The sequence below is a fragment of the Lactuca saligna genome, chromosome 3 (genome assembly GCF_052625555.1).
Source record: "Lactuca saligna cultivar CGN05327 chromosome 3, ASM5262555v1, whole genome shotgun sequence".
Taxonomy (NCBI): domain Eukaryota; kingdom Viridiplantae; phylum Streptophyta; class Magnoliopsida; order Asterales; family Asteraceae; genus Lactuca; species Lactuca saligna.
In genome coordinates, this window is record NC_136419.1 from 61,742,643 (window position 1) to 61,761,218 (window position 18,576).

Genomic DNA, 18,576 nt, shown 5'->3' on the forward strand with positions numbered 1-18,576 from the left:
GTCATTTAGTTGGAAGATGATTAGGAATAGCTCTCCAACTAAAAATAGTCACTTTGATACCAATCTATCCCATCTAGTTTCAACCATGACATGAGGTAACACCATGCCATCAATTACCTCACGCATATCTTTCACCGAAAAATCGACATTGACATTATTAGTCAAATTCCACACCCAAGAATCTTTAGTCTCGAAATTGAATAGTAGTAATCAGCTCAACCATGGCCGAAAATTAGGCACTTTAGCACCTTCTCTCATATCATATCTCCAACACCAATGCCATTTATTACTCAGACGCCTATCAACAACAACACAATTAGAATCGACATCCAAAGCATCCAATCTAGGAAATAACTCAAAGAGAGGAACACTTCCACCCACACGTCCTTCCAAAACATGATATTTCTCCCATCTCTGATAGATTTCGCTAAGGTGGAAAGATGAATAATATGTTTAGAGTGTAATTTCATGATGGAATCAGTATAGACAACCAAACCCCTTTGGTAGACAAACGATAATCGGCATTAAAACCTGGATGTCGACCATGAATCAACTTTATAATATGAGCCCATAAAGCATCAGGATTAGAAACAAGTCTCCATCTCCATTTTAGCATGCGGCTTTTCTTCAAGATTAGCACCTAACTTTATTGGCTAAAATAAGTTTCCACTTAAACCAGGACATACGGCTTTTCTTCAAGTAGCGCCGAGGGAAAAGAAAAAACTGTATCCACTTCTAAACACTCTACAACTTTAATAGACATTTTAAAAAGAGAAAGATAATAAATACCCAAGGCACCAAGAACTGAATGAATAAGGATATGCCTCCGGCCAATAGACACCATGCTAGCTTTCTAACCATTAAGCTTCGAAGAAAACTTGTCAAAAATTGGTTGCCAGAGACATATTCAAGCCAACAGGAACACCAAAATACTTCTTGAAAAAAAAAAAAAAAAAAAAAAAAATCAGCCTCACACTCGGTTACACTAGCAAAACCGAGAACCTCAGAAGTCAAGACCCCCACTTCAAAAAAAATTTGACTTGGATATTTTCGTATAAATGGATATTTATCAATTGGTCAAAAATATATAAGATTATGAAACCCACCACAACGGTTGAAAAAGTTCGACGCAAAAGTACGGAAATTTACAAGCTTTCTCAAATATATATTTTACTATTTTTGTATGTGGTGTTTGTTGTAGGATGTGAGAGATGCATGGTGGTGTTGGAAGTGGACTTTGTTAGTCACAGAAAATGACTAAGACACGGTTTGATAGTAAATCATATACAAAAAAAAAAAAAGCTAAAAAACTAAATATATACCGATCGATCATAATGGTGAACATCTAATTTAAGTTTAAGTTTAATGATAAAGCATATATATAAGAAAGACTAAATATATTAATTTGGCACTTAAAAAGTCCTTTTTAACCGCTTTATCTAAAAGACTAAAACCTTTTATAATAGAATCAAACAAAATACGTTTAACATAGAGTGTAAAAGTATGACTGCAGTTTTGTTGTGTTTAAGCTACGAAATAAATTGAAGCTTTATGAACCCAAAATCAGTCTCAATAGTCAAAACACAAAACAAAAACTACATTTTCATCATGACGTTCGAAGATGAGTAGCAACAAAACCAAAACATACATCAAAATCAAATACTCCTTACATTACAAAAACAACTGTGTTTTCCCCCCATTTATGACCATAATAACTTCCTTCGGCTAAAGGCACAGTATTTTTACAAGCATAATATTTCTTGTCAAACAGAAAAAGTATAAAAATGAAGTTTCAAATTCAATGCTCTCAAACTCAAAGTGAAGGCCACTTTATTACATCTTACATTCTCTCAAACAACTCCCCTCATTCATTTCTTAGCCAACAAAGCACTGCATTGCGCCATAATCTTGGAAGCCCTTGTAATCGCATCCGTCATATAAAAATTCTCCACCGTAACACCAAACGGCACCGCGCTCACCTTCCCACTCCCCTCCGGTTTCAACAACCCCGAAAACACCGCCGCCTCCCGCTCATCAACCCGCAATAAATTCGGCGCCACATTCTTAATCCTAGACCGGACCCCACTAATACTATCGTAAGGTAGCCGGACCCCACAAACTTCCGAAAGCGCCCTTATGATCTTCCAATCCTCTCTCGCATCACCAACAGTCGGGACAGCTGGCACAGTTTGTTGGACACACCCTTCGGTGTTCTCATACGTCCCTTCCTTCTCACTAAAAACAGTCGAAGGGAAAATCACATTCGCTCTGTAAACCCCTTTATCCCCATGATGCCCTTGGTAGACCACAAACGCGTCTTTTGGAAGATCGTCTAAATTAGTGTCGTCGGCTCCCATTAAGTAAACGAATTTGGCTGATTCCATTCCGGAGTCGGATTCCGGGGTGAGGCCGAGGTCGAGGGCGGCAGCTTGGGCGGCGTTGAGGAGGAGGACGTTGAGGCCGTTCCATTCCGGGGTGATTAGGTTTTTGAATTTGGCGGAGAGGGAGTTGAGGAGGGAGAGGATCGCGGCGGTGTCTTGGCGGTCGAAGATTCCGGCGCCGATGATGATGGCGGGGTTTTTAGCGGTGGAGAGGGCGGCGGAGAACGGGTGGTTGCCGTCCAAGATTGCGGCTAGGGTTTCCGGAGTGGTGCCGAGGTGGTCGTGGTCGTAGTTGAAATCGGTTGGCGGACCGATGTATCCGACTTTGGCTTTCGTGGCTCGGACTGTTTTGCGGATTCGCGCGTTCACCATTGCAGCTTCAACACGTGGCTAGAGATCCAAAATCCAAAAATAGTAATTATAAAACCAATTCATCCAAATAAAATAATATGAAAGTATATTATGTAAAATATGTTACTTACCTGAGTTCCAACAAGAAGAAAGCAATCGGCTTTTTCTAAACCACTTATGCTAGTGTTCATGAGATATCCAGAACGAAGATCGGCATCTAGATACTTCCCATTTCCTTCACACCAAATGTTATTTGATCCCATTCTGTTCAAGAAATCTTTGAGCGACATCATGGATTCAGCATCACTTAACTTTCCAGCAACCCCGACAATTTCTTCCGGTTTCACTTGGTGGAGAACTTCCGCTACCACAGCAAGAGCATCCCGCCAGCTCACCGGTTTAAAGTGGCCATCAGCACCGCGAATCATCGGATCACGGAGTCTCTGTCTCTTCAAACCGTCATAACAGAAACGGGTTTTATCCGATATCCATTCCTCATTAATGTCCTGTGAGGTTAAGAAATCGATTTCAGAAATTGTGGAAGGGTAAAATGGTCATTTTGTGGGGGTGAGAAATATAGTACCTCGTTTAAGCGTGGGACAATGCGCATGACTTCGGGGCCTCGACTGTCGATACGGATGTTGGAGCCAACAGCATCTGTGACATCGATGGTTTCGGTTCCTTTTAACTCCCAATTTCTTGCTTTGAAAGCAAAGGGTTTTGAAGTTAAGGCACCTACAGGACAAATATCGATTACATTTCCTGAAAGTTCACTAGTCATAAGTTTCTCAACATATGTTCCAATTTCTTCTCCACTTCCACGTCCCAACATCCCAAGATCTTGGACTCCGGCTATTTCACTTGCAAATCTCACGCATCTGGTCAACGAAAGTCAACAGGATTAATAATCAAAGTTGAAGATTAAATGGTAAGCAATGAGATTATTTATACCTGGTGCATTGAATGCAACGAGTCATGACAGTTTTGACTAAAGGGCCAAGATTCTTGTCAACTACTGATCTTTTTGTTTCAGTGAATCGGCCTCTATCAGATCCAAAGGCCATGGATTGATCTTGGAGATCACATTCACCACCTTGATCACAAATAGGGCAATCCAGTGGATGATTCATCAGAAGGAACTCCATTACACCTTCGCGTGCTTTCTTTGCAATTGGTGTGTCAGTCTTGATTTTCATCCCTGTAATCAGAAGATTATATGGATTAGGGAATGCAGGGTTGAATATTGGAGACTTTGATGTTGTGCATTATTAAATTTGGTTGCTTTCTTGTTACTTATTAGACTACAGAAAATACATTATCATAGCCTCATATAGAAACCAGTAGACAGTACACATAGTCTCATATAGGAAAAACATGTATAAAGCAACTGATCAATACTTGTAACAAACTATTCAGAAATATGCCTCAACTACAGGGATGCTGTTAAAAAAATTATTTTCAAGGTTATATCTGACCAGCATAAAGATCCTGCAAGTTTCACAACACTCTATGAAACGATATCCTTAAAACTGAAAGTGTGTAAAATTTACTTGATATACATATCATACATGTAAAACATAACTGAGTGAGGACAAAGGCCATTAAATCAATTAAGATTCAAGCTTCAGAAAGATTGGTTGTCAATTCTGGTAACCCCATCAAGGGGGTGTTTGGATGTGCAATTAAACTAATCATGGGGATTTGAAGTTGAAACTATCAGTGTTAAGATTCAGGATCAATACCGCAGACTGTATAATAAGCAAATAGTAGCCAAAACTGTTATTGAGAAATATCTAAAATAAAACAACTGTTCCTGGCTTTAAGCACATCCAAAGTCCAAACACCCCTTAAGAACATACGCATGTGGACTTTTGTAAGTTGTATACAAAATCTTGCCATTCAATATTGATTTGATGTTTAGTAAACTTTAGCAGGAAAAACTACCTCTATAAGTAATAACCATCTAAACAATCTGGCAATAATAAGGCCTACGCTGTGAAAAGTTATTGAATTGATCTGATTATAAATCTAATCAGTGTAAATTTAACTGAAAAGGGTTAAAAATAAAAAGTAAATCGAAATGGAAACTTTACCAGGAAGTGCAGGCATTGCGCAAGAAGCAACTGGCTTAGGCGACTTCTCCACCTCAACGAGGCACATACGGCAGTTACCGGCGATGGAAAGACGGTCATGGTAACAAAAACGTGGGATGTCAACGCCGGCGACTGAACAGGCCTGCAAAACAGTCATCCCCTTTGGGATCTTAACCGGATACCCATCCACAAAGACTTCTATAACATCATCTGGATTGGGGAAATGAACCCTAGCTCCGGCAATAGGAGTGCGCTTTGGTAGATCGGGCTCCGACGCCGCTTCAGTAGCGGCTTCAGGTTTGTGAAGCTCAGGTGTGGAGACGATTGTTCGAATAAGATTATACCTAGGATTTGTTGATAAAACCCTAGATGACGATGATGATCGAAGAGCTCTGGAGGCTAGCGAACCCAATCCCATTGATTCTCGCTCTTTCTCGCTAGAAATCTATGGTTTCTCCCTCTAGATGTTGGTGAAGGAAAGCAGATAAATGGAGCTCGCGCAGATGTTAAGCCGGAGAATTGGGACAGGGCGTGTGTACACCATAGACACCATTCACCAGAAGTGGAGCAGACAGACCCTCTGAACGTTGTCCATTTCAGGTCCAATACGTTCAATAGTTTTTTGGCCCATTGGGCTTTATAAACCCATTACGATTTTCAGATCTTTAATAATCACATTATAAGAGAGTTATTCTTCTAGTAAAACTCTTTATATTACGAATTTTCCACATACAATGAATACTCTGGAATAGTGGGACGAAGGCTCTAAATTTGGAATGATTGTTGATGTATTTATTGCTTGAAAGAAATCCAACTTGAGTGGGAGTTTTGGGTTTGTTAAGTTCATTAGTGTGGAGAATGTACATGATTTGATCAACAACTTGTGTTCAATGTGGATTGATAATTACAAGGTTTTTACATCTCTAGAAAGGTTTGGAACGTATGAGAATGGATCTTAATTACGTGTTAATATGAATAAATCCCTTGTGTGGCCAAGATGAAGGTATTCATTATAAGTGGAGGGTTCCAAAGAAACGAAACGTGATGAGAATAGTTATGAACTATGTTTTTCTTATGACATCTGGTCCAGCGATGTTCCATTTAGAAGTTATCATATTTAGTTACAAGTTCGTTCGTTAAGAGGACATTAGAAAAGCAATTTTCAGTAATAAAAAATTCCCAATCCAAAATGAAGTGTGAGGTTAACAAGGATTTCAGGAAAAAAAAAATGGTATAAAAATGAGAAATCATCTGGAAAAAAAAAAAAAAAAAAACGTTTTACATAAAAGAACATTTAATATCGTGTAGTGTAGGTTGGTTACTTTATATCAAAGTTTTCATTTTACAACGCTATGGAGAGAGTGGATAAAGTTAAGACTTACAACTTACAAGAACCAGTAATTTATATAAAACAAAACAGACTATCAAAATAAATATTAATCCGGAGTTTGAAATATAAAAAAAAGAATAAAGACAAGCAGAAAATGAATTCATGTCAATATAAGGAAGTAATTCAAAATCTTCTTGGAAAAACTACCCATCAATTTAGATTAAATAATTCACCCAAAAAAAAAGAATCAGGATTTGGGTATCTTATCTTACACGATTAATGAATCCAATCAATCTTGCTTTAGAGCCTTTGCGATGAAAGCCTTAACGATCTTAATTAAAAAGTAGGAAAAAGCTGTAACAGCAACACCACTCCAGAAAACCGCACGATCATAACCACCACCTTGGACCGAGTAAACACGAAGACCGATCACATTCCAATTGCTCTCTGCCCAAACCGGATCCGCTTCCCCCATTGGATCCGAAGAATTCGGGGGCAAAACCGTCCATGTACCCAATGCTGACTCATATTTCAACCGTGTCGAATAAGCCGGAACATACCTAAAAAAATATATATATCACATATTTGTGACAATATAAGTAAACTATTAATATAGAATAATAGAAAATACCTGGTTTTGGATATAACACAGACGCCTTTCCCATCTATCTCTTGCTTGATGCATACGCCACCTGTCATACTACAATTCTCAGAGCAAGGAGTTGCATTCTTCAATGGGGTTGAAGTTTTATCAGCCATAAAATTCCATATGAATCTTGAGACATCGTTCACATATCCAAGGAAGGGTTGAGAAGAAGGTTCTCCTTGCATAACACCAACATAATGACTTGGGCAGATGGAAAATGGTGTGATATAGTTCTTCACAAGCTCACATGAAAGACCCGGTTCACAGTTTAGTAAGCAGCCTAAAAGTTGGTCAACTAAAGAGATGTTGACTTTGATTGTGTTTAAGGATGAGTCATTCAGAGTTTTGTTGTTGTTGGCGAGAATGTAAAGTGTACGTGCAACAAGGGAAGCAGCTGCCACTATGGCTGAAGAGTTTATATTTGCTACACCAAAAGAAAATGTAATATGAGAAATTCATAATAAAATATTGAGTAAATTACATTTTTGGTCCCTGAGTATAGCTGATTTTTTCAGTTTTGGTCCTTATTTGAGGTTTTTGTAATGTTTTTGGTCCCTGTGTGTAGTTAATTTTTGGAATTTTGTTCCTTACTTGATGTTTGTAACGTTTTTGGTCCCTGTTCCAAGTTAAATGACTACTTTTGATCCCTGAGTAAGTTGATTTTTTGCAATTTTGGTCCTTATTTGATGTTTTTGTAACATTTTTGGTCCCTGGGAGCTGATTTTTGCAATTTTGGTCCCAAATTTATGGTGGTTTGACTTGGAACAAGGAACAAAAGCATTACAACAACCTCAATAAGAACCAAAGTTGCAAGAGAAAAAATTTTGGAACCAAAATTGAAAAAATCAGCTGTACTCAGGGACCAAAATTGTAATTTACTCAAAAACATAAGTAGAAATAAGAAATTTGAGCAACTCACATTGATCATCTAGATGACTATGGTAGAATTTGTTGGTGAAAGATGTATCAAAGTCTTCCAATACAACACCAGAAGTATGTGGGTTCTGTTAAAGATTACAAAAAATATATATAACTTACATTGAGGAGGGCATTTTCGTCTTTTATACATCTTGTCCCACTTTTTTGTAGAATTGTGCTCACCTGTTTTGAAAATGACATGAAGGAAGATGGAGGAATCCCGGGATTAGATTCACTTGCTTTAGAGAATTTAATGTTTTTAGTTCCAAGTGAATCTTGAGCTTGTTGTAAAGCATTTAGTGTTTCATTTGTGGCAGATGACACCTGTAATTCAATTTTGAAAAAATAACAAAACATGTTTTCATTACATTGGGTAGAACATTTTATTAATGGGAGTAAAATTCCATACATACCCCTGTTGTATGAGCATAGAAGGTCTTCACACCCTGATCATAGCCTTTCCCAACAGATCCAACTTCTATAACCTGTTTCAATTTATCCAATACCAATAAGTTCCAACTTTTTTACATTATAAAAACTGTAAAAAAATATTTGTTCTAGAAAAAAAAAAAATACCGTTTCAATCAATGTATTGTTAATTCCATTATCAAGTTCATGAAGAAATCTTCTGCTACCAAGGTATCCCCAAGCCTCTCCAGTAAAAACAACAAAAACAAGCTGCATAATTGCATAAAAAACATGAAAGTTTTATAAAAGTTAGGAAAGGGTTTTAAAAGAAGTCACATATATGCTCAAAATTACACAAAAAACCAGTTACATTATCAAAAAAATATACAAACCTGTTTAGCAAGAGTATCTAAATCATCAATATGTGAAAGAGCATCTACTGCTGCAAGCAATGAGATCAAGCCCTGAAAGATAATGTATAAATAAATATAAGTAAATATTTACAAAATGAAAATGGTATATTGAAAATTTTGTGTAACTTTAAGGCTTAAACTTACAGATAAGGGAGATTGTGCACCCAAACTTTTGTCACGAAAAAATGAAGCAGAATCCATAGATGCCACAGTCAATAAAATGGGCTTTGAGGATGAAATATTTGTTGTTGGAAATGCTGACAAGACACTGCCCTTCATATTCAAGTTACATGAATAGAAAAATATGGTCAAAAAATGTTTAATATTTTTTTATATGTAAGTTAAGATATTGAAAAATAAATATAATGGCTCACCTATATCCACCCAAAGGGAGACAAGTTCCTTCTCTCAAACATGATTCTGAATCATGGGTTCCTGCTTTAGTAGTCTACAGAAGATTTGGAAACAAGATTAGGGGCACATAAGTAAAATGAATCCATGTTCAACAGCTAAAAAGGATCATGGCAGAATGAAGAAGGTTTTACCTGCATTACTAGATCAAATTCAGTCACTTTGGTAGCATGTGTTTCCTTATTTTCATTTTCCAGAGAAATCTGCAAGTATAGAAGTAGTTTTCATGTATAAATTCAAATGAAAAGAAGAAAACTATAACCCATGGGGTCCACAAGGCCACAACTTGATTACCTCCTGCAGGGTTCGTGTGCTGCTTTCAGAGAGCAAGAATACAGGAAATTCATAAAGTCCCCACATAATACCAGATCCCTAAAAACAAGGAAATGGAAATACAAAATTGCTACATATAATGTATTATGTATGGAAAGTATTACACATTCCTAATGCAATGCAATAACATACAGTTGGATTCCACTCAAATTTGTTGTTCTGGTAAGGAGAAAATTCAGCTTGAGGAAACTTCTTATCTGGAGATGATGCTGCAAAGGGGTAGAAATGTCATTGCAGGAAGCTTTCCACTAATTCCTCTTTTCTTGCTATATTAAGGTAACTACATGTCACCACCATGTATATATTACCTGTTAAATTGGTTTGATTTTGAGGTCCTGATTCAACTAATACACCAGCTACATTTCTGGCAAAGTTTGAATCACTTGATACTCTGAAGAAGAAGAAGAAGAAGAAGAAGAAGGACATCAACAAAAGAAGTTTAACATAATATAAAAGATAAAAATAAAAACTTTGATTGTGGTATACCTTGAAAGTAGACTGTCAAAATCAGATAAGGGAACTAATACTGAACTTGACTTGACCAATTCAATACCATTCTTGAATCTAACAATAGGAGCTACAACTTTATCTAGGCCAGGATCTAAGATCAAAGAACACCATTGGAAAATAGATGAGTGAAATTACAAAGCATAGCTTACTGGAATTTTGATGTTGGGAGAGATGTGAACTGTATAGTGTATACTTACTTGCACAGCCGATTTCCCCTGAAAGGTTGAGTAATCGTATACATGGATATCCATCTATAACCATGTACATGGATTTCTCTAGGTCAGGAACTGACACGAAGGCCAACTCTCCAGAAGCTGATTAGTAAAGAAGAAAAGCACTTAAATTACAATAGAGTGATGGATCATGGATGTCATGTTACACTTATTGTGCCTTACAATAGAGTGAATGGCACCCATAACCACATGTTACCTCCATCAGGTACTACACAATTCCACACAAGTTATTCTAATATCATCAAATTTAGTATGAAAAAGTAGACATTTCGAGAACAAATGATAGATTTCGCTGAAATTTACAACCAGGTACTGGAAATCGACCAATGACAAATCGTTAAATGCAAGAGGATTCACAATATGTATCAAATTGCATGCAGTTTTTAAATCAAGCGTCAGTTAGAACCGGAAATGAGAAATAGAAGTGAACTGACCAGAGAAAGAAAGGTGAAGATTGGAGAGTAAACATAGAAGAAAGAACAGGAGCCCTGTGACGGCGGAGGCCATGGCAGAACACAGCTGAGGTGGAGAGATGGTATATGGGTAAACCAATTGATAAACCCTAGGCTGCCATGGACATGTTCTTGGCGATTTTTCAAGCCCTTCCTCTTCTATTCCATAGTATTTTGTTGACTGTGAGAAGGAGTCGATGCTTGAAAGGAAAGTCGACTCCGTGATCCAACGGGTAAATCCAATGCGTCGGGTCGACCCGCAAATGAGTGAACATAGTTTTCATAAAAAATGTATAAAATAACTAACATGTTTTTCATTAAATTGTTTTTTACCTTTGTGTTTTCCTAAATTAACTATATATTAATTAGTTTTTTCTCTTAAATAAAGATAAAAATTGTATTTATGTATTCAAGATTGTTATTTGTGCCTACAAACTTATTCAAATACTTTTTTTAAAAAATTAGGATCGTAAGTGAACTAAATATTTGGTAAACCATTTTGTAAAACATTCGCTTGCGGTTGGTTATTTTAACAAACAAATGAACATGAATAAATTTTATGTACATTGTATGAACAATACTTAAACAAATAAACAATGTCTTATTTGTCCATTTACATCATTTGTTAATGTTTGCTTAACTTTGCGTATTTATGTTTATTTATCATGGGATTAGTTTCTATTTTTCATTCTTTTTAAGTGTTAATATTTATCATGGGATTAGTTTCTATTTTTCATTCTTTTTAAGTGTTAATAGACTGTCTAATAGATTGTGATTTTGGTTAACGGTATTAAAGTTTAAAGTTTAACAAGTTTGAAATTTTTTATATTTAAAATTAATAAATAACATAAAGAAGGTCAATACATATCGACGGAAAGCAACCGAACAAAAAGTTGTGCCGCTAGCTGAAAATATGAAGTTGATATTTGGATGGGGATAGAAGTGAAACGTCTCAAAAATATAGTCCAAAATTTTCGTTTTTAAATCATTAATAAAACCATAAATCATTCATCACCATAAAGAAAATCAAGAACCATGTATCTCAAAACATCATGTCAAATAATGTATCAAAATCAAATGAGAAAATATCATAGTCTAAAACAATCCCAGACTAAAACTGTGATGTGTGTCATGCGATCATCCCAAGCCCTTCCTTCCCCTTGCTAGTGGAAGTACATGAAACCAAAACTGAAAACTGTAAGCACGAAGCTTATTGAGCTCCCCCAAACTACCACATACCATACAATAACACATATTGGGCCTTGCCCACTGCATTGGGCCCCGCCCGGCATCGGACAGAAGTACGGAATACATATGATAACAACAAACACATAACACATAAGCATATAACATATAAACATAATAGACTTCCTTGAGCTTGCCCCGGCATCGGACCGAAGTCCGGTACACATAATGTCTGATGTTGGGCGGGGCCCGAGGAATGTTTATATGTATGCTTCGGACTATGGTTCGATGTCGGGCGGTGCCCGAGGAAAGTTTATATGTATGTTTTCGGACTACGGTTCGATGTCAGGTGGTACCCGATGAATGTATGCATGTTTAGTTATTCTTGTTGTATGTGTGATACTTGTATGTGCCTGGTTAGGAAGGTGAGTGTGGGCAGGGTCACGTATCTCACTACTAGCTGAGTGTAGATGGGGTTCCATATCTCATCATTAGCACAGTAGGGGCAAGGCCCATGATAGGTAAGGCCTTAGGACTGGAACTGATAATATTGCGTATGTTTTCTTTATGTGCTAGCATGAGTGTAACACCCAAAGTTTCGAAGACCAAGAAAGGAAAGAAAACCCTAAGTTTAGGGGTCGACTCGGCGAGTCTAAGGGGGACTCGGCGAGTCCGAGCGGGATCCGGGTCGGGGAGTAAGTGACCGACTCGGCGAGTCGACCAGGGTGACTCGGCGAGTCTGGTCTGTGCGTGGAAAACCCTATATTCGGGACTTGGGGCCTATATAAATGTCTTAATCTTCTTCCCAGGGTTCCTTACTGCCTCTTTAGCCCTGGATATCAAACCCTAGCTGTCATATCTCCTAGTTGAGCCTTGGAAGGTGCTTTAAAGCTTGGAAAAGGAAGAAGGAACTTGGAGGAGCAAGAAGGAGCTATAGATCTGGGATTGTGAGTTCATTTTGAGCACTTGGAGGTAATAAACTAGTTCCTGGACCCTTTTTGCACCTAGATCTATGTGTGGTTGTTGGGGCTCTTTTTCCATAATGTTATTATTTTGGGTTAGAAGCCGGATCTGGAGTTGCTACTTCAGATTCAAGTGTTTTAGGGCCTGGAGAAGCATAAAGTATCAGTCATTGTGTTGATTTTGAAGTCCCTTGGCCTTACACCCTAGTTAATGGCGTATCTTGCCTAGATCTCCTTCTCTACACGTAAAGTTTGCAACTTTACGTAAGGAATAGACCTTAAAAGAGTGGATCTACAGTTTGGAGTCCATGCATGACTTAAAGGTCTTCTGCATGTATGTAGAACCGACTGGACTCGGCGAGTCCTTCGAGTGGACTCGGCGAGTAGCTTGAAGATGAGGAGGAACTTGACGAGTAGGATGAACAACTCGTCGAGTCGGATGAAGTTAGGCATGGACTCGGCGAGTTGGTTGAAGATTGTCTAGGACTCGGCGAGTCATGGACTGACTCGGCGAGTCGGGTCGCGAATAAGAAAGACCCTGAGTTTATGAACTCGGCGAGTCTTTAGGAAGACTCGGCGAGTAGGGTTGACCTGGAAGGTTGACTTAGTTGACTGTCAGACTAAGTGTTATATGTATATTGATAGCTCGGAGAGCTGGAGGAGCAGCGGATCAGGGGATTGTCGAGTAGCAGCCAGAGATTTATCAGTAGGGTTCAGCAGTCTCAGGTGAGTTTCCTTCCAGTAGGGACGGGTCTAAGGCCACAATGCCGGCCCGTCCAGTTAGCAGTAGTTTCCGATGCAGTAGTTAGCATGTTTGATGCCTTCGTGGCTCGGACAGGATTTATGTGCTATGTTTTATGTGTTATGTGTTATGTGTTCCGGGCTACGGCCCGATGTAGTATGCAGTATATGTGTTCATGCTAGTTGATATGTTATGCTATGCTATGTTCAGCCAGTTAGCCCGGACTTCGGTCCGATGCAGGGGACAAGGTCCCAGTCAGTCTCCGGACTTCGGTCCGATGCAGGGGGCAAGGCCCCAGATAGCCCGGACTTCGGTCCGATGCAGGGGACAAGGTCCCAGTCAGCCTCCGGACTTCGGTCTGATGCAGGGGACAAGGTCCCAGTCAGTCTCCGGACTTCGGTCCGATGCAGGGGGCAAGGCCCCAGATAGCCCGGACTTCGGTCCGATGCAGGGGACAAGGTCCCAGTCAGTCTCCGGACTTCGGTCCGATGCAGGGGGCAAGGCCCCAGATAGCCCGGACTTCGGTCCGATGCAGGGGAAAAGGTCCCAGTCAGTCTCCGGACTTCGGTCCGATGCGGGGGGCAAGGCCCCAGTTAGCCCGGACTTCGGTCCGATGCAGGGGACAAGGTCCCAGTCAGTCTCCGAACTTCGGTCCGATGCAGGGGGCAAGGCCCTAGTTAGTCCGGACTTCGGTCCGATGCAGGGGACAAGGTCCCAGTCAGTTTCCAGACTTCGGTCCGATGTAGGGGGCAAGGCCCCAGTTAGTCCGGACATTGGTCCGATGCAGTGGGCAAGGCCCAGTATGTGCTTTATATGTTTTTGTATGGTATGTGTTAGATTGGGGGAGCTCACTAAGCTTCGTGCTTACGGTTTTCAGTTTTGGTTTCAGGTACCCAGTTTTCAAAAGAGGAGCTCGGGGAGATTGCAGTGCACACACCGTAGTCAGTTAGCCTGGGAATGTTCGACTCTAATAATGATATTATGTTTTGAATTAATACTCGAGAATTTATGTTATGACTTATGATACAGTTTTTATAAATATGATTCTAGTAATGCTTTTAAAGAAATTTTTGGTCGTGATTTTTGGGTCGTTACAAGTTGGTATCAGAGCCTTGGTTTGAGGGATTCAGATATGCATTCGAGTGTATTTGAACTCAAACTAAGGACACGATAAGGGATTTTCAAAAGAAAAACATTTTTGAATAAGGGTTTTGGAAAAAGAACATAGAAAGAAAAGATTATTTTTTTTTTTGAAAACGAGAAAAGGGTGTGGTGCATGCAATCAGCCGAGCTCAACTAAGTACTCCCAATTTACCCATACAAGTTATGTTATTATTTTCGATATCAGTTTCAGTATCAGTTCAGTTCAGTTTCAGTTTCCAGCTTCAGTAGAACAGCATGCTAGAATAGGACTAAGGATCTAGGATGATGCCTTATGTGCCTGCTTTATGTGTTTCAGCTTGATGAGAATTGCATGCTAGTAATGAGTAGACAGTAGTAGGATAGCTTGTGTAGGTTATGCTTGAAAGTATGAGCTTAGCATTATATGCTGGTGCAGTTTCTTGTTATGAGAATTGTTTTGCCTGAGTGTGTTTCCCTTATCCGAATGATGCTTGCTTTGTGCTTTGTGGGACTCTGAGTGATGAGAGTTAGCCATTAGGTGAATACGTTTCATCACATGTGATCAGGGTTGAATAATCTCAGAGTGTTGGATTTAGCCCTACTGCGCAGCTCTCGTTTGAGTCCAATCGTTGTAGGGACGAGTCCTTTACTTGAAGGATTATCTGAGCCTCGTCACATGTGATGGTATTCAGGTGGTGACTAATTGGCATTACAAGGAGGCCTTCAGCAGCTGAGGACTGTTTGGGTAGAGTTAGAGGTTCCCTAGGGCAAGCCTAGGATGAGAGTAGCAGAGATCAGTAGAAGAGTAAAGGGGACTTGGTGGAGTTGAGGTAACTCTTGAGGAAAGTACAGATAGATGTGGAAGGTAGTAGGGGCCCATACTACTGAAAGCAGAGGATCCGTACTCGATTCAAGAGGGGCCGAGGCGAAACCAAGGAACTAGTAGAGTATGTGAGAGATCCCTCAGCAGTAGTATGTAATTGATCAGGGATTGTTATATTTTTCAGCATGGTGATGTTGCGCGAGATATCAGTTGGCAGTTCAGGTGCAGGGGAGGGGTCTGGCTCGGGCTTTAGAGCCGGGCAGCTTGATGATCAGATGAGGGATTTCATTTCCGCAGAGATTATGCGCAACATCATCGATCAGACTCCAGTGATTTTCGGTTCAGTTAGAGAGGCTATTGTGGAGCTCATGGACAATCATCTTGAGGCCTTTAGGGCCGGATTAGTTTCAGGACAGATTGGGGCTCGTCTAGGTCCCGAATCCTATGGAGTTCAAGGATCCATCAGGGAGGGAGATCCCATTTCTAGTTTCTGCTATCAGGGGGCAGGGGTGTGTGGGGCATTCTGTCTCCAAGAGAAACCATTGCATGATTGGATAGTTGAGGAAGTTTCGCGAGCCATTCGCGAGGGTCTGCCAGACATGGTCGTGAGGATCACTGATAGATTGATAGCGAGGCTTCAGGATCAGACATCTGTTGTTCAGTCAGCAGACGTTACCATTGGGGTAACACAAGAGCGAGAGTCGGGCAGGGAGTCGGAAGGGAAGAGGAAAATGGATGAGACTCGGGCTGCCACAGGTTCGAGTAAGAGGCCCAAGAGTTCAGATTTGAGGATGAGGAACTATCAGAGCCGCAGTCGATACGGGAAGTGCGGGAGGACGCACATGGGTGTGTGTAGGCGTAGAAGTGGTGGCGATGCTGGGTGTTTCAAGTGCGGCCAGATTGGTCATTTTAGCAGAGACTGTGTTGTTACCATCGCCCAGGGACTTGATCCGTTGTGTTTCCATTGCAGTCTGAGGGGCCACAAGAAGGCCCACTGTCCGAGTTTGTATTCAGTAGGGCAGGCGCCAGCTCCTGCCCTTGGAACTTCAAGTACCGTCAGTGGTTGTCAAGGCCGGGCAAGGGTGCCTACGGCTCGGAGCCGGGTTTCTTCGGTAGATTTCAGCAGGGATTCGAGCAACACTGAGTAATGGAGGTATGTAACTTTGTGTTTGTCAGCTTATGTTATGATTATATTGTTATGGTTTTTGCATCAATTGTGGTATAAGTGTTGTGTTATGGAGTGGATTGCTTGTGATTACGTCATATGCCATTTTCATACCTCGGATAATTGGTTGGTAGTTAGGGGATGTGCTCATATGGAGAAGTTTCGGAGGATGCAGTAACTGTAGCATGGTAGGGAGAGATCTGGATCGTTTCGCTAGTTCGGAGTGGATAGTGGGTTGGATGGAATGGTCAAATTCCTACCTGGCGGGCTTGGGTTCCCCAGTAGAAGTTTTGGAATGGTAGTAAAGGATCGGGATCTCTTTTGAGTGTGAAGCTGCAAGGGTTAAGCAGGATCGAAGTGGGGGAGAACCCTCCGGGTATATTTGGATAAGAGTCTCGTAGACTCAGAATGAGTGCGCAGCCTCTAAGAAGAAATGGTAGTAGCTCAGTGATGGATGGATTGAGAAGTTCAGAATTAGGAGTTCGAGAACTTTTCCCAGCAGTTAGTTCATGTAATCGAGATGGTTAGAAGCTGGTTGGGAATCCAAGATTGAGGGCCACCTGTCGGACGCATGAGAGTCGGAATGAAGACCCTGAGAACGGGTAGCAGGAGATGTTTTAGCATTGGTAGCCAGTGTCTGAGGCAGCATGCAGATTGCGTAGATTCAGGAGTTGGGAGGTTGGAAACTTCCCAACAATAGCTTCTTGTATTCAGATTAGTAGACGGTTGGTTTGGGAACCAAGCCGGAGAATTCCTCGACGAAGCACTAAGTATATCAAGGATATAAGATGTCGAGGATGATGCAGAATTCAAAGACTGAGGGCTGGTGTGAGAAATTGGGATGAAGAATCACTAGCGGGACTAGGGATAGTCAGGATGTCCTCGGGATGGTAGTAGTAGAGTGTTGTAAGTCTGCGGGGGTAGCCGTAGCATTCACTAGTAGTCAGATAGTAGTAGAGTGTTGTAAGCCTGCGGGGGTAGCCGTAGCATTCACTAGCAGTCAGATAGTAGTAGAGTGTTGTAAGCCTGCGGGGGTAGCCGTAGCATTCACTAGTAGTCAGATAGTAGTAGAGTGTTGTAAGCCTGCGGGGGTAGCCGTAGCATTCACTAGTAGTCAGATAGTAGTAGAGTGTTGTAAGTCTGCGGGGGTAGCCGTAGCATTCACTAGTAGTCAGATAGTAGTAGAGTGTTGTAAGCCTGCGAGGGTAGCCGTAGCGTTCATTAGCAGCCAGATAGTATTTGAGACTTGTGAATCCGCGGGTGTAGCCGTGGCTTTTATCAGATTGGTAGCAGCATGAGTGCGTGGCTGAACGCGGGAATGTAGTAATTCCCACCCGTTCGGGTGCAGCGGTGGGAATATGGGAATCCACAGATTAGATTCGGATTTCCCAAATGGTTCAGTTATGGCTAAGTCAGCGAATCTTGGCTATAGATCGTCACATCAGTTATGAGATCAGAGTAGCAGTGGACCGTTGAGGTCCGGGTATGTTAAGGGCTACCGTCAGTCTGGGAGCCATCATGTTATTAGTCATAGAATGGATGATGTCAGGATGTGAAGTATGGACCCGATCGGTTGGATCGGAAGGTTGTTAGAGCCACAGTGACAGGATAACTAGTGGAAACTAGTCCTTGAGGAAGATTCCATTCAGAGGTCGTGGAAGCGACTAAGGGAGGAGTCCCTTGACTCCACAGTTGGACTTGAGTTTAGTGTTTCAGGCAGCTCAGTGTTTCGGCCAACTCAGTGTCTCAGGCAGCTCAGTGATTCAGCCAGATCAGCATTTCAGGCAGTTTAATGTTTCAGGCAGGTTCGGTATTGCAGACAATTCAGTGTTTGAAAGGTTTCGGAGTTTTGGGTCGGTATTGTATTTGAGTTGGAATACTAGTGTTGACGGTATAGTTGGTTGATGTGGAAATGACAAGTCTCTCTCAGCAGGATCAGTTGAGCCTTCGGCCGAGTATAAGTGACATGTAAAGATAGCTAGGCAAGTAGCTTTTCTTCAGGATGAAAGACTCGAGTTAGTAGGAGTTGAGTAATCAGATGGGATATAAGCAAGCTATTCCCAGCAGCATCGTTTCAGTACGAGCGGAAGAATGGATA

The 18,576-nt window shown here is 40.7% G+C and overlaps 2 protein-coding genes across 2 annotated transcripts; both read right to left on the bottom strand.

Annotated features, from left to right (window-relative positions):
• Nucleotides 1-1,645: 1,645 nt before the first annotated feature.
• Nucleotides 1,646-5,375, bottom strand: EMB1467 (NADH-ubiquinone dehydrogenase). Its single transcript, XM_078985159.1, has 5 exons — nt 4,826-5,375; nt 3,684-3,930; nt 3,316-3,610; nt 2,864-3,238; nt 1,646-2,771 (listed from the first exon to the last, which is right to left on the bottom strand). The coding sequence occupies exons 1-5, from the start codon at nt 5,241-5,243 to the stop codon at nt 1,869-1,871; spliced, it is 2,238 nt and encodes a 745-aa protein (XP_078841285.1). The 5' UTR covers nt 5,244-5,375; the 3' UTR covers nt 1,646-1,868.
• A 906-nt stretch (nt 5,376-6,281) lies between these two features.
• LOC145036693 (Zn-dependent exopeptidases superfamily protein) lies at nt 6,282-10,668 on the bottom strand. Its single transcript, XM_078985160.1, has 16 exons — nt 10,462-10,668; nt 9,992-10,108; nt 9,771-9,885; nt 9,593-9,675; nt 9,417-9,493; nt 9,246-9,323; nt 9,086-9,154; nt 8,915-8,988; nt 8,685-8,808; nt 8,520-8,591; nt 8,296-8,397; nt 8,133-8,204; nt 7,903-8,043; nt 7,721-7,805; nt 6,787-7,225; nt 6,282-6,715 (listed from the first exon to the last, which is right to left on the bottom strand). Exons 1-16 carry the CDS (start codon nt 10,532-10,534, stop codon nt 6,445-6,447), a joined length of 1,992 nt encoding a protein of 663 aa, XP_078841286.1. The 5' UTR covers nt 10,535-10,668; the 3' UTR covers nt 6,282-6,444.
• Between the last annotated feature and the right edge of the window lie 7,908 nt (nt 10,669-18,576).